Source organism: Cheilinus undulatus, linkage group 7 (assembly GCF_018320785.1).
Source record: "Cheilinus undulatus linkage group 7, ASM1832078v1, whole genome shotgun sequence".
Lineage (NCBI taxonomy): Eukaryota > Metazoa > Chordata > Actinopteri > Labriformes > Labridae > Cheilinus > Cheilinus undulatus.
In genome coordinates this window covers 15,307,470-15,323,064 of record NC_054871.1, presented here as the reverse complement: position 1 = coordinate 15,323,064, position 15,595 = coordinate 15,307,470, and the positions used below count along the sequence as shown (strand labels likewise).

The following is a 15,595-nucleotide window of genomic DNA, read 5'->3' as shown; positions in this document are numbered from 1 at the left end:
GGATTCAAAAGTAGCATCAATGGGACACATAGATTTAAAGTTATAATAACTTTTCAATGTTTAGAGCAGCAAATTAATAAAATGTTTCTTGGATTAATTTTTGAAAATAAAAAGAATGTTTTTGGCACTGGAAATTTTGATTTAGCAAAACATGTAGCCTAAATTATGAAACCGGTTAAAAAAACACTTTAAGCCTTTTTGCCAGTCACAGTACAGACTACATTTTAGGGCTTTTATTTTGAAAAGTAACACATGGCTAAAACATACCAAAATATGCATTTTTTCCATCTTTATTGTCTAATAATTTAAGTTTTTTAAAATGGAAAAATGAAACAATTTTTCAATTTTTTTTTTTTTTTTATAATTTTGCCTGCTTGCTGTCAAAACAGCCTTCCTAAAAATTTTCCATGTCAAAGTTTATTAAAAGTTGCATGTCAGACTCTAAAACTAAAGCAGGATGATTGTTAATTGTCAGAAGACACATACACATTTCTCAGAGGGATTAATCATCCTACTTCTACAGTGGGCTTCAAAATCAACACTACCCAAAATGTCCTCCCTGGAGCTTAAATGTAGAACTTTTCTGATGTATGAACGTAGAAGACTTGCGCCATTCCCTTCTGACTTTTTTAAAATGATCATGAATACATTCTGTATCATCTGCCTCACCTTATCTGGGTGAACGACCAGGACTGCTTTGCGGTAGACCTTCTTGACCTGTTCGGGTGTAACCAGGTCAGCCATGCCCACAGGCTTCCAGCGCGTCTCCCCCTCCCACAGCACCGTGTGCATGGTAGACAGCAGAGCTCGGATGTTACGCTCCTTCCCCTCAATCCAGTCCAGAATCTGGGTCACAAATAGCAGAGGAGGGGAGCCATTATTTCAGTGACAACCAGATTTGGAGCAATAATTGGCAAAATTCTGTGTTGAGTGGTTTTGGCTCTAGTGAGGAGTTTTAAAATGAGTAATTAGAGGACCTAAGTTTGGTTATGGGAGACCTACATTAGTTGCTTCATTAATTCTGAAATAAACAGAAAGGCTGTAACCGTTTTTGAGAACACTATCCTACTTTTGGGAATAACGGAGTTGTTTCTGTCGTGCTTCACTGGAAAAACAGAAAACAGAAACTCAATGAACTGATTTTAAACAGTTGTTCCACTCAGAAGTAGTGTCATGGGACTTCTAAGAGAAGAAACGGGGACAAGAAAGTTCTAATCTCTTGATATTAAACATGTGCTGCTTAATTTCACATAAAAAGAGCTTTTGCCTTTATTTTCTCAGGGTCCATCTCTTTGGCCATCTCCTCCTTCCTCATCTCTGCTATAGTCCGGGGCCCTTTCTTTTCTTTGGTCCCTGTGAAGCCCTGACCAGACAGCAGATCATCAAAGTTGGCATCTGAGGCTTTGGGCTTGGTACCTGATGAAGAGATACAAACAGAGGGAAAACACAGGAAATGCATGCATGAGCTTACTTCTTACTGATCTCAAGGATCATTTATGGATGGACAAGAAAGCTTTAATAGATTCAATTATTTATGGTAAAAGTATGTAAAAACCCTAAATCTATGTTTACATGCTATAATTCTAAAATCCAGTTCCATGTCTCATTCTCACCCATGCCAGCCTGTGCTTTCCCCCCAGCGCTGGGCGAGCCCCCTCCCATAGCAGAGAAGCTGACGTTGTAGTTGGGTCTGTTCTGGGGCGATGTGTGAGGCATGGCGGTGTGGCTCGGGCTGGGCTTTGGCTGCGGGGAGGATCCCTGTCCTTGGGGCTGCCATCCTCCACTGCCTCCAGCACCAGGCTGCCACGAGGGGAAGCCAGCTCCTGTGTGGGCGTGCTGGGGAGAGGGAGGAGGCCGCGATGGGGAGCCCATGGGAGGGAAGGAAGGAGTAGTTCCAGTAGGAGTGGTGGGTTTACTGGAGAAGCCAGAACCTAATTGAGGTAAAAACGGAGATAGTGACTCAAAGCGATGCCGGCAAAGTAAAAAATATTGTGTTTATGTACTTCAGATGATTAACAGCAGCTGACCTCCAAGGTTGCCTATGTCAGCAAACGGGTCCAGGGTGTTTGGCTTTGTTTGGTGGGTGGGTGTGCTGTGGACCGAGCCTGTGGGACTTGTAGTTGCAGAACGACTGCCCATACCAAAACCTCCTCCTGGACAAATCAACAAACAAAAAACCAGTCCAAACACAGGTATCATCACATCTACTCTTAGCCTTTATTTGATTTTATTTGATTTCCATAGATATGTGAAATGTCTCCCCATCTTAAAACATTAACATTTAGTGTTTTCCTTGTTGATATAAGTGTATGAAGTTTGTTTAGTAGTTACTGCTGCTAAAACTTCATGGTTGGGTATTACTATGGCTTCTAAAGAAGCCAGTCTTTTTTAAATAATACAACCTGATTTTAATGACTGAAGCCAACAGTTCTAGTTGATCAGGGCTCAGAAACAACTACATTTTTATCCTTGAGCATCATTATTTTCTATAAACTTTTCTGGTAACTACATACATTTTTCAAGTTTTTCTTTTCAGGTTTTATTTCAGTATCAGTAAACATGCACATGTTTATTTTTTTTTATCATGTTTTCACAATATATATTTCAATAATATGATATATAAAAAGTTAAAGAGCTGACATGATGCCAGTCAAGATTGGCATAACCATATTGGACTTAGTTTGGAAAACAACCCATATTTACAGGACATCGTAGAATTGTAACTACTGAGTTTCATGTAATACAGAAATTAACTGCCACTGATATTGGTGATGGTTTTTGCTTTTTTTGTGCCCACTTCTTACCTGTGCTCGTTGTGGCTGGTCTGTTCCAGTCCCATCCTCCCATGGCGTTTTGCTGCTGAATATTAACGGTTGGTGTGGTGGGTGGGACGGGGGAACTCCGGCCTAATCAGAAACAAAAAGCTTTTCAACAAACTGGGCACACAATGAATGACAACTGAGGAAACTGAAGTCACACAGACAAAATTAAAATAAGGTCAACTCATGAGAGGCATTGCAAGTGCCTAGAAATGCACTGATTACATTTTTGTTGGCTAATAATTATTTCTAATTCGGTCTGATCTGCTCAAAAAGTCCATGTCCAGGGTGAGATTAATACACAAGATTCATTTTCTGCATTAAGTTCACGTTTTGAAAAAATTTTGTTCAATGCAAGAGAAACAGAGCAGCTGTATTCTCCCGCGATCCTGAAGGATTTATGAATTATCCAGAAAATAACTACTATCAGACTTTTGTATGTTGTTGTTACCTTAAGCCTTTCATATGACTCTTTCTCAGTGCCTTAGTGAACATACACAGTAGAGGTTGCCAAGTATTTTTAGTTTTTATCACGTGTCATAAATCAGTTTATTATCAATGTTTATCTGTAATAGTTCTGTAAAGAGGTATTCTCACAATTTTTTTAATCATACACTAATATATGAAAGTTTTGTTATATAATTGTCATTTGACATTCAAATAAGTATTACTCAAGTATTAATTAAATTATATATCAATACACCATGTGCCTCCTATCCAAAGAAGACAGACAGACAGCCAGAGCAAGCACATATGGTCAGCACAAACATGCAGATCTGGCAGAGGTGCTTTAAGGCAAGAGGAATGAGTGCAGGAAGTCTGTGTTTATCCTCCACTGTGTCACTGCTTTCTTTTCCTCTGCAGATGAGCATCTCTTGTGACAGCATGTAAGCTTGTGTTTTTTTTGTGGCGGTAGTATTTGTCTCACTGTGTGCATGGCATAAAAGATGTGTATGAATCCATGATTGGCACAAAATTGACTATACTTGTGGCAACCAACAGGTCAGTGATCATTACTGAGTAGGCTGAACATCGATCTATCAATGTGTGTCTTCTAGTGTTTACTAGATGTCTAAATTAATGTTGACTTATTGTTTTAAAATGATCATGAAAATCCAACCACTGAGACGAGATCAAGTACAAGTAATTTACAAGATCTGACATATATGGCTGCAATCTGTCTTATGAATCAGTCAGGCCTGTCAGACTCTTATTTATTAAAATGTGATACGTATTTGAGAGTGTCCTGATTTCTACAATTTTGTCTTACCAGAGTGCACACATCGTGGAGGTTTTAAGTTTGAATAGTTGGGAAAAGTGTAGGCAGAAAATGTTGCTAGATATAAAGGATGATTCATGCAGGAGGTTAAAATATCAAGCCTGTACAACCTATGAGCCTTACTAATCACCAAACAGGCTACAAAAACACAGCATATATAACACAAACCCATTCACAGCAAAACACGCAGCAGCAGCGCATAAAGGCTATCTCTCACAAAGTCACAATTAAGAAGAGCAGAGCTAAGAAAAAGGGGGGATAATAAAAACACACTAGTCTAATGAGTCACAGTTCTTGTTTGTTTTTTCAGGCACGGCAGCAGAATTGCATACATGGGACTTGTCTTACCCTGTTAGACTTTTGAAAAGGTTTTATTGCATCCACAATGCTGTTTGAGAGTGAAGCAGCAGCAGCAGCAGTAGCAGAAGCATGCCTTACCAAAGCTTGTAGGCTGCAGGGTGGGTGATGGAGAGCGAGCAGCATGCAGGAAGGGGTCTGGCTGCCCCGCGTTACCTGGTCCAAGGAATGAGCCCATCATGTCCTGAGGCTTGGGCATGGGACCTGCCCCAAAAGGATCAAACACTAGGAAACACATTAGCACATGCTTAATTGATGACAAAACAATAACATGTTGTAAATCTTTTCTAATTTCACAATTAACTACATCCTCATTTAACACACAATTTTTTAAATGCTGACTGTCAAATTAAACTCCCTTTCAAACTTTTATCTCACCTGGCGGTGCAGGAGAGGGGCATGGCGAGGCAGTGTTTGGGACTACTTTATGTGGTGTGGACTGAGCTGATGACGGCACACTGGTTGGCTGTGGTGGGGCCCCGAACAAATCCCCCAGGAGGTCTGTGGTTGCAGCTGCAGCTGGGGGCTGATTGGAGGGACATGGTGGGTTGATGTCTTCTCCATCAAGGCCAAGGAGATCCACCTCCTCAGCGGGTGGAGGGGCAGCAGGGGCGGGGGGTTCGGGTTTAGGGGTGACTGTGCTGGTGCTGCTTCGTTGACTGGAGAGAGAGAGCATCTCGTCGTCTGAGGGCTCACTCTCCTCGCCGTGGCCCCGACTTTCTGGACCTCCGTGGGGCCGGCTTGGCTCTGAAGGAGGGTGTGAGCAGCAGATGGAGAGATGGAGAGAAAGAGAAACAGAGAAGGCATTTAATGAATATCTGAGTGAGACAGAGGCACAGAGAAGGACGAAGAGAGGAGAAAAGAAGGGAAAACAGGCGACAACATGGGTCATCACTACTACAGGCACCAGTCACTGTGCTGTCTGCTATATTACACTATGCTACATACTCTGCAGTTTACATGGTAGCTGCTTTAAGATAATTTAAGGAGACAATTACTCAATAACAAGATACATATTTTTGTTGTTACCTATGAAGTAATGGGATGTACAGCATGACTATAAGCATTGACTAGTGTAACTCTAGAGCAATAAATAGCTTTGATAGAGATTTTTTACATTTTGAAACTACCTTTTGATTATATCTCTGGGTTTTTTCTGTCCATTTTAGCATTCATCTTCATTCTTGTCCATATTCATGAAAACATTTCTTTGATTACAGGGATATAACAAACATTGATCTGCTGTGGTATGGCATTATGGGATGTACTATCAGGAATTTGCAAACACTACTTATTTACTCTCAAGATGGTTGCTATTTATGCTATGAATGGAAGGAAAAATCTACCAAAATGATAAATCACTGTTTTACGAGGACTGAGTTCATTTCAATTCAATCAACAAAGACTGTACATCGTAAACAGTCAAGGGATTTTACAATAACTGAATGTGTTTGTGTCAGTCTAGTCCATTAGTGTGATTGAATTGATCCTAACTCAGGATGAAACAGTTTCTCTAACAGGTCTGTGGTCTCTTTTTACTGTCTTACCCTCAAGGTCCAATCCCTCCATTTCATCTTGCAAGGACAAAAATAAGAGTTCGCTCATTAGATGGTTTTTAAGTCTGCACATAAATGAAAGTGTTTCTCAAATCCAAATATAGTCTTTTACATAACAGTCAGTTAAGCATCAGAGCTCTGTTTTGGCAGTTAAAAGTACTAAACTTTAGTCTTTTAAAAATAAAACCAATTGGTGCGTAAAGATTTGCACAGGAAGGGGGACACCATGTACATTATGACCTTGTGTGAGTGCATGGGTCTGTATTTGTATCACACATTTCTGCCCTTGTTAGAGCATAACTGAATTTTGAAAAAGGTAAAACTAAATACCAGGAAACAAGTAGCATTGTTTAAAGGTCACATATTTTACCTCTTTAAGACGAGTTTACATTGGTCTCAGAGATCCTCAAAACATGCCTGTGAAGTTTGTTGCTAAAAAAAAAAAAAAAAAAATTCTCCAATGTTGGATTTTGCATGTTGAAAAACCCTGTGTTTCAGCCCTGCTCAGAAGTAGCTGTTTCTGTGTCTGTAGCTTTAAATGTTAATGAGCTGTCCGACTCCGCCCCTCTCAGGAAATGGATATGGCTTAATGGATGTGGCTCTCCTGATCCTCCTCTCAGCTGATCAGGAGAGTAGGGGAGGGCCAACCAAACCTGGGGGCGGTGCTAACTCCCCACATGACATCATCAGGGTAAAATCTGAGAACAGCTTCTTTCAGCAAACATTTTCTGAAAGGTGGAGAAAGAGAGAGGAGGAGGGAATGGATTTTCTTCTGATTCTTGGGGGGATTGTGGACAGGCCAAGGGCACATCTTTTTGTTAGAGAAGCCTGAAAAAGTGTGTTTTCCATATTATGTGACCTTTAAAGGTGTTTTCACAGTGCATTTCCACAAAAGTGCTGTAATGAAGCTTTGCCATCAATACACTGTGTAACACTCATACTGTTACTGTGATGGCGTAATGTTACGTGTCCCTGTCGATTTACAGTATGCTTCAGCTTTGCAGTACCTTGCCAGTACTTATTATAGTGATAATATTGTGAATCCTTTCTTTTATGCCCCTGTTACTACCTAGTGTTGTGCATAACAAGATGGAGTATAATCATTTCATAATATCACACTGAAGGTGTTGAAAAGAGGAAGAACTTTTCCATCATGGAATACCTTAAGCTGCCTTCTTCAGAGGCAGGACTTATCTAACTGAGTCAGTAGCTTCACTCATGGTGCATTTTCCCAAAACTATTCCTTGACACTGTTGTCTTGTCATAGCTTGTTATTACTGAATGGCCATTTAGCTATGGACATAAAGTATTGATGATGTGATGAAGCCTGTCAAAAATTTCATTACAACTGGAAAAATAGAAAAAGTTAGAATAGAAATGTTGGCACAGAGCTTCTAAATTCTAGTTTGATATACAATATGTTATGGATTTAACATATGTGTAGTCCACATGAGCAGATGTAGAGTATATTTATCCCCAGTCCTTCCCTTCCCTGTAAGTACCAGCGATAGCCAGAGCATCCTGATGTTCCTGATGGCAGGAGAAGAGTATGTTGGGGCTGAGGTCTTTACAGGGAAACTGCTCCCATGGTGGGGTCAGGTCCTTCTGTTTGTCTGTCCCCTCCACCTCAATGTCCAATACCACATGGAAAAGTGGAGGGTACTTCTCAGGAGAGTCACAGGCATCCAGTTCTGGTCTGAGAGTGAGAAAAAGACACAGTAACAATAAGATTTTTTAAAAAAGAATCAGCAGGACTTGTTTTCTGCTGCAATCATAAAAGTAATTAAATAGAAGAAAAGTTTGTACTTGTTGAACTTTAACACGGTGGTGCCAGGAGCAATGAAGCCGGTATGGAACTGGATCTGGAAAATCTGGGTGTTCGACACCTAACACAAAAAGCACAAAAGTGTTTGCACCTTCTGAAATTTAATCAGCTACACCAAAATGAAAAAAAATTGACTGTTGTTAGATAAATAACAATTAAGGACCTTTTTCTCCAGCCTACGTATTTTTAAGAAAAATCAGTGGAGAGTAATGTAGATTGATAAAAAACACAATCTTAATGTTTTCTAGTATTAAAGATGTTTCTAAATGCTGCTAATTGAAAGATAACCACACAAACCTGCCTTTAATGTTTCAAGTCTTGAGCTTTGTTTTCCTGACTTTTTGTTTAGAATCAAGATTCAAGAATATTCCAACAAACTTGTACTTAAAAGTTTGCCCTACATTGTATTTGTCTAACACCTTATCAGTTTTACTAAGATTGTCTTGTATGTTGAAAAACATGTTATGTGTTCTCAATCACATACACAAAAAGTATGTTTTTGACTGAACTCTGGCAATCAAACATACTCTTTAAACTTGTTTGATCTTATACAGCCATCACAGCTGCATTTAGTCTGGTATATGTGTCTTAGGACAACTTTATTCTTCCTACGGCATAATAAAGAGTATGGCAGTATGGACATTGTAGTGCAGCCACTGTTTGTAGTTTAGTCCCTTACCATAAGGTTACAAATTAGGGATGTATGATTTTGGATTTTGCTGATGCCGATATACCATATGCCAGTGGTTCCCAAACTTCTTTCCACTGAGCCCTGCCTTCACATATCTAAGAAGACCCCCCCCCCACCCCACTCAAAAAAAGAGACTTATTACTGTCAAAAATGCACATCAGTTTGAATTGTTTTCATCATTTAAAGCCAAACAAAATAGCTAAAAAACACAAGTGTTATTACCAAAAGACTTTTGTATGAACCATTCATGTGTTTTATCATAATTTTAGATAGGACCCCAGGTTGGGAACCAAGGCCATATGCCATATTTACAAATTCATTTTAGCCAAAACATATCTATATTTAAATGTAGGCCAGGCCTAAAACTTCACTCCTAAAAATACACAATTTAAAGTTTGAGGATGAACAAATTAACAAGTAGCAGTCCTTAAACCACATTTTAAATACAAGCTGACATGAGTCTGTTGGTCCTGCCTAAAACTCCACTAACTTATTTGATCAACCAGCCCATATTTACAGCTGATATACACAGATTTTTGGAAATATTGGTTGTAAATATTGGCAGGTATCTGTCAATTCCGATATCATGATGCATCCCAGGCTACAACAAAAACACTTTGTTGACAAAGGTTTACCTTGGCCTGCAGACGCCCTCCAATGGTCGACCTCATGTGGTAGACTGAAACGACGACATCTCCTTGAACGCTCACACCCAGATGGAACCCTACTTTACCCTCCTGGACCCTGTGCTCTCTAAGAAAGTAGTTTTAGAATGAAATTTAAAGCAAGGAGAGAGAAAAAGGAAACAAAGAAAAAAAGGAATACATTTATACATGTACAACTTTGATACACAACGTCATGCACTCTGATTTATTTTGTGCAGTCCTCTGTTACACAACACTTTTCTTCCTCCTGTTCAGTGCGAGTGTATTACATCGAAATCAAGTATCATTTTAAGTTTTTACCTCATTCTCTCGTATTCCTGTGCAGTGGTGAAGATCTTTGTCTCTCCGATGAGGACGTCGCAGAAGGGTCGACAGCCGCTGCGCTGCTTGTTAAAGCAGGGGACCGGACTCATGGTGAGACCTTTGATCACCAGGGGCTTGGAGTGGGGTAGACTGGGCTTCTCTGATACCATGCTACAAACATATCCTATGTACCTGCAAGGAGAGACAGCAAGATAAATATTTTATGCTACGGTAAATTTCTGATATATCCTCTGCTCTATGTTGCATACACATTGAAAACCTTGTTTGCTGGTAACAACAGCCTGATGGAGGAGGCTAGCAGAGTCTTCGGTAAAAACTGTAAAGAGCTGAGTCCCATATAAGCCCCTTCTCTTCTCTGCAATTATGATATAGATAATTTTGGAATAAAGAATATTGTGCACTCGCAAGGGCATCAATCTGGCTTATCTTTATGCGTGGCATTAACTGTTTGTTGCAGTAAATAGTTGCTTGACTGATTTAATGTGCAAGAAAAGATTAACATAGGTGGCTCTAATGGTATACAAACCAGGAGTGACAACAACGAGCATGTCATTTTAGTAGTACAAAAGGTTTTTACTAATGACAGACCCTATATATTGCCACGTTTCTAAACAACACAGAGTTGATGATGTTTGCTGCAAAAATCATAGCATGCTAATTCCATTATTTAGGATGTCAGCACTGTTTTTAATCTAAAGGATGAGTAAGATGGCGATGAGGACTGTCAGACCAGCCTGCGTTAATACTGCTGGCAAATGCAGTAAGCCTGAGGTAAACTATCATGCCCTGTGAGCCTTGGGCTGCTGCTAGTTACAGCTAGCAGGAAGCTGCTACCTGGCACGAGTTTAACTGTTTTCTCTGTTAAAAAGTTTTGCAAAAGTATTTTGTAGATCCACAAAAAGGTTCTTCAAAAACTTTAATTTGCTTTTTATGTTTTGTTCAGTGTTAAAATGGGATGCAATTGTGCCTGCATTGGATATTTTTAAACCTGATTGTTGCATTTTACCCAACATAATGGCCTCCAGTTTTGCTGTAATTATATTCCTTGTTTGTCAAAATCTTAAGCCTTTGCTACAAAGGATTCAGCATAGAATCACCTCAATGCAGCTCCTGGTTGCTATCTTTCATCACTGAAATGTGATGACACCCAGTAGCTGTGTAAAGTCAACAAGGAGAGGCACAGCAAAGTTAGAGGAAGATAAAGCACCGAAGAGTGAAGGCAAATTTATTTAATGGCTTTTAGCAGAAGGCTGTTTTGTCATCCATTTCTATAAAACTCTCAGTCTACTTGCACTAAAACTCTGACTCATGAGGGAGAACTTTCTGGAGCATGGACTGATAAGTACCTCTGCTACTGGCAGGAAGGGCAATAAAATGTCCATCCTTGAGGGTCTGCCAGCTCTGCAGTCAGAAATTTATGCAACAGTGGAGGAGATGGGACTGTTGGCTGCACTACTTGGCTTCCACATGTTTCTACCTATGCTCTGAAGTCATGTTAGTATATTAGAATCAAAAAAAGTGAAACTGACCAGACTCAACTTTTATTTTATCATCAAACTTCTCAGCATTTCATCCTTTACCTTTAATTGAGATTGTGTTCTGATGTGGTCCTACATTACCGTGAATGCACATTCCTGAACATATCTCAGTAATTTCTGATACTTGATACTCATTTGTACTTTTTGCTTGTTTTTCTGTAATGTAATGTCTAATGTCCAAACTTACTCCCTGGGTAGATAAGTATTTCTGATTCCGATTAAAAAATGAAACACACACACTCATATTATTTTAAGGGGAATATAAAAAGTAAATAGCATCAATATCATTTTTTAAGAGCTAAAATAACACCCAGTCTCAATGAAAAGTACTAAATGCAGACAAACAGTACTGTGCAGAACTTTTAGGCACGTTTGGGTAAGAATTGAGGATGAAGTAAGGCATGTAGTAGCGAGAAAGCCTGCCTGAGGGCACCAGTGGGTGCGAGAGACCGACACAACCCTGGTCAAGCTCTGGATGTCTTTGCATATTACAAGGGGCATGGGAAAAAAACCTGTTAAAAAAAAACATAATAAGTCCACATCTTTAGGGCGGAGTAAGGGTTGGATGTGAAGTGTAAGCACAACCTAGGGTACTGTACGGGTGGGTAATAGCCTCTGGTCGAGGGCCCGAACACCACTGGTGGTCTCTAGACATATCACCAGGAGTGAAAAGTCCCAGACAGAAGAAATGCCATGGAGCTTGACCTTGGCTGCCGAGCGATACAAGTGTGTCAACATGTGTCGAGCTTGACTCTGGCCACCCCCCTCCCCTTCAAGGCCCAGGTTGTGACACATCAGTCCCTATGATGAATCCTAAGTGCCCTACATGGCTAAAACATATGCCCATGTGTGCAAACATATAATTAGAATAGCCCAAAAATATATATAATTCTTCATAGAAAAAGAGCAGCATCCATGATTCTTCTGATAAAAAGCTTCTTTTTCTTCCATATATCTTCCTATCTTTGGTTTGTTTTGACAAAATGGTAAACAATGGGATTCAGTGGGAGATAGAACACAAAGAATATTTTTCAAAGAAGTCATACAGAGGTCTCTAGTCAATGCAATATTAATGCCTAGCTTGTCACCACTAAAGAGAACAATTTACTGTCTTTTACTTCTTTCTGACTTCTGCTCCTTCTTCTTTCTGTCTTCGTGTTAACCACACACACAAACACAAATGTTCAGGGATGCAAACCTGCGATGTGAGGGCCAGAGTCCGGACCCTGGTCTCTTGGCGCTGAGTAGCTGCATGGCGGGAACCGGGTTGTTGAAGAGGTGGCAGAAGCAGAACATGGCACAGACCAAAACGCCTGAGGGGGCACGGCCATCCTAAAACACGACACAGGACACATTTAGAATCTGCATAAAACCCTGAGTTATCATCATGTTTCAAAACTACCCTTGGAGACGTTTGGTCCCATCTGCTGTTAAAAAAAAAAGAAAAAAAAAACACTGAACTGCTTCTGATTACTCTGTACAACTGCTCCCTTGACTGTTAATCTGAAATAACTGTATGTAGACAATACCACTGAATCAGGGACTCATGCTTTCTGAATGCTAGCTGTAGATCTGCACTGTAACTATCCAGAGGCTTAAAATGATTTAATTTGCAAAATAAGTTCAGGATGTGCCTAATTTTGAAGTCCCATGCTTAAAATTGCCAGCTCTGTCTGTAATGACATTTTTATGGATTATTGAGTTTGACTCAGACTGCATAGTTTGAGTTCATTTCAGGTTACAGAGAGATGAAAAAAAACATTCTTGTGATCTGCAGCGGTGAAAACTGTTTAGAAAAGGAGCAGTTTGGTGGAAGTTATGCAAGATGCAGCCATTTGCCAAGCCACAGGCAAACCACAGAGACTTGGCAATAACATGCTCCATAACATGCCAGTGTACAGTATTGCTGTCACTGAACTGGAGCAGACAGAAAGGCCTCTTTCACTGAATACTTCAGGAGTAGTTGTATTGTAAAGCACAGGGTTTTTTTTTTCTCAGAGTGCAGCTAGTTGCTGAGGAAACTCTTTGTTGAGTTTTCCATGCAACTCCCTGTCTTTTTTATCTACCTCCAAACTGTGCTATCTTTAAAAGCAAACACACCCCTTTCCATTTCTGTGACCTACAAACCAAAACATGACTCATATCCACACCTAACCAAATTCAAACCTCTAGAGCCTAAAGGTTTCCATAATTTTCTGCTCTTTTTTTCCAAGGACATCAAATTTCCCGTTCTACTCCAAAAACATTCTGCTGAGGAACAACAGTAACACAAACCCACTGGACTAATGGGAAAAAAGACGGCTATAAATACTACAAACTTTGTTTCACTGTATTTGACATAAAACAGACAAACATAACCACATCAAAGTTTGGAAACAATAAGAGGATTCTGCTAAAGCTACGTCCCTCCATGAGGTTTAAAAAAAAATAACACGGAAGTGATTTTCACTCCCACACAGTCCCACTCCCACAAAAATCATCTTGTCCCATCCCAGTCTCCCAGGCTAGAATTAAAAACAATTCCCATCCCTCCCAAACCCAGTAGAATTACTTCAACCCCATGTTTTTTGTATTTCACATTTTTATTTGCCTAAAATAATAGTTAAAAGAACTAGACTGCGTAAAAACACAGTTATTAATTATTAACAAAAAGATTGGCTATTTCATGCATGAAGCTATATATGTCGCTAAATTTGTTCTGTTATTTTTCACATGGTCATTATTAAATAAGTGGTTTAAAGTCTGGTGCACACTGTGCAATTTTGGGCTGTCTCAGACGAAGGATGACCAATCATGGCGATATCTTTGGTTTTAAACGGTGGTCCTATGTGTCACTGTGAGACAGGTTGACAGATGGCCTTTGTCATGGTCTTGTGACCAAAGATATCCTGGGACGAAATTCTCTCCGAAATTTAGAATGACCATCTCACAGTGTAACTGCCACTACGCCCTATGTTGACTAACAAACCAATAGGAATGCAGCAAGAAATGACGTAACAATAAACGTGACACTGGAGCCAACAAACAAACAAGTTTAGCATTAGAACAGAGACATTGCCAAAGTAGAAGTTTGTGGGATTCCAATAAGGAGGAAAATCTTGATCTCAGTTTTTCTAACCATATCAATGCTAAAATTACAACAACTTTGTTTTTTCTTTGCTGCATTATTAATGGCGGCATAGATGAATGGCGCACACTGATGCCATGCACACTGATAACATTTATTTCTTGCACACTGGCGAACATCATAGCCTGTGGTTCAGCCGCGTTTGTGGAAGTTGTCATCATTCAGTCTGCACATATCAAACTCGATGTCATCTGAGATTCATGTCACACAGTGTAGCATGCCATAAACTTATAAGACTGCAAAAAATGTACAGTCTGGGGGAGACTTAACATAAAAAGCAAATTTCATGCACTTCAAAAAAAAATCTAAAACTACTTATTCGAAGTTTAAACACTGATAATTAAACACATTTCTCAACAAACTCCTATGATGGTTAGAAGCCCTGACTGCAAATCTGATCTGCTTCACTGACAGCTGTGTTTATAGTTGGTGTTTCCTCATTTTAACTTTGCTTAGCAGTTTGTTAAGGCTTGTCAATAATGCAACCTAAAATGCCTTTTGCAGTAAGCCTGAGCCCTTTATGGGCTCACAAACCAAAGTATGAATCTGCTAGATGAGAATGTAATTTTAATGAAACCAAACTTCTTCATAGTACTTCATATATTTAACTGAAGGAAGCAAGGTCCTTTTGGAAGTTGGCAGTGAAAAATCAGGGAGAAAAAACAGAAGCAGCTGTTGAATCATTTTTTTGAATTGTGGACTTATTTTAGGTTGCCTGTCAGCACCTAAATCTACTAAAATCCAGACAGTCAGTGGCAGAGAGGGATGAGTGTATTACAGGTGCTTTAATGCAACGTCTTCTTACCGAGCAGGTGATGACACACACATTCTTGGGATTCTGTTTGAGCCAGTTGTGCATGTTCTTACACACAGCAAACAAGTTGTGAAGGCTGGGAGCCTGCCGAGAAGGCCAGTTACACTCTGACACCTGGAAAAGAGAAAGGGAGGGAAAGAGGGAGCCAGAGCAAGGCACAGGAAGTGGCAGAGGAGGAACAAAGGCCAAAGGAAGGCAGAGAGAGGAGAGATAGAAGGACAGTGAAGAAACAAAGGAAACAAAAAAGGACACAAAGTCAAAATGGGAGAAGAGGTTGAGGTTAGCAACAGCACTGCAGCAGCAGAGCAACAAAACACATCTGTTACCACGATGAGTCATCTGCTAGAGATACAGCAACTTCCACAGGCAGACAGGGGGCCATCTTGTCCCTGTTAACTCTTCACCTCCTCACATTTCATGGATGTTTCTGCCAGAGGGTGGCAGATAGAGACTGAGACTCGAAAACTGCCTTCTGTCAGAGCCAAACTAACTTTAGTATGAGTAATAACTGAATCTAGTTGCGCTTAAGACAAACATTTCAATTTTGCAAAAAGATTATTCTGTGCTAGGGTATGTAAAGTACTTTGCATGTTTAATCCT

General features: G+C 39.9%; 1 protein-coding gene across 3 annotated transcripts in view; it reads right to left on the bottom strand.

Moving 5' to 3' along the window:
* dnajc6 (DnaJ (Hsp40) homolog, subfamily C, member 6) overlaps nucleotides 1–15,595 on the bottom strand; it is a 62,727-nt gene that overhangs the window by 4,495 nt on the left and 42,637 nt on the right. For 2 of the 3 annotated variants that reach the window (XM_041791046.1, XM_041791044.1), the window contains 13 exons: nucleotides 14,987–15,109; nucleotides 12,253–12,386; nucleotides 9,493–9,687; nucleotides 9,163–9,280; nucleotides 7,818–7,897; nucleotides 7,514–7,707; nucleotides 4,834–5,202; nucleotides 4,537–4,680; nucleotides 2,805–2,906; nucleotides 2,028–2,153; nucleotides 1,614–1,931; nucleotides 1,268–1,416; nucleotides 670–846 (listed from right to left, as the gene is read on the bottom strand). In XM_041791046.1, coding sequence (XP_041646980.1) covers nucleotides 670–846; nucleotides 1,268–1,416; nucleotides 1,614–1,931; nucleotides 2,028–2,153; nucleotides 2,805–2,906; nucleotides 4,537–4,680; nucleotides 4,834–5,202; nucleotides 7,514–7,707; nucleotides 7,818–7,897; nucleotides 9,163–9,280; nucleotides 9,493–9,687; nucleotides 12,253–12,386; nucleotides 14,987–15,109 — 2,229 coding nt within the window. The remainder of the gene's footprint in view (nucleotides 1–669; nucleotides 847–1,267; nucleotides 1,417–1,613; nucleotides 1,932–2,027; nucleotides 2,154–2,804; nucleotides 2,907–4,536; nucleotides 4,681–4,833; nucleotides 5,203–7,513; nucleotides 7,708–7,817; nucleotides 7,898–9,162; nucleotides 9,281–9,492; nucleotides 9,688–12,252; nucleotides 12,387–14,986; nucleotides 15,110–15,595) is intronic. The other variant, XM_041791047.1, reaches the window with a different exon arrangement.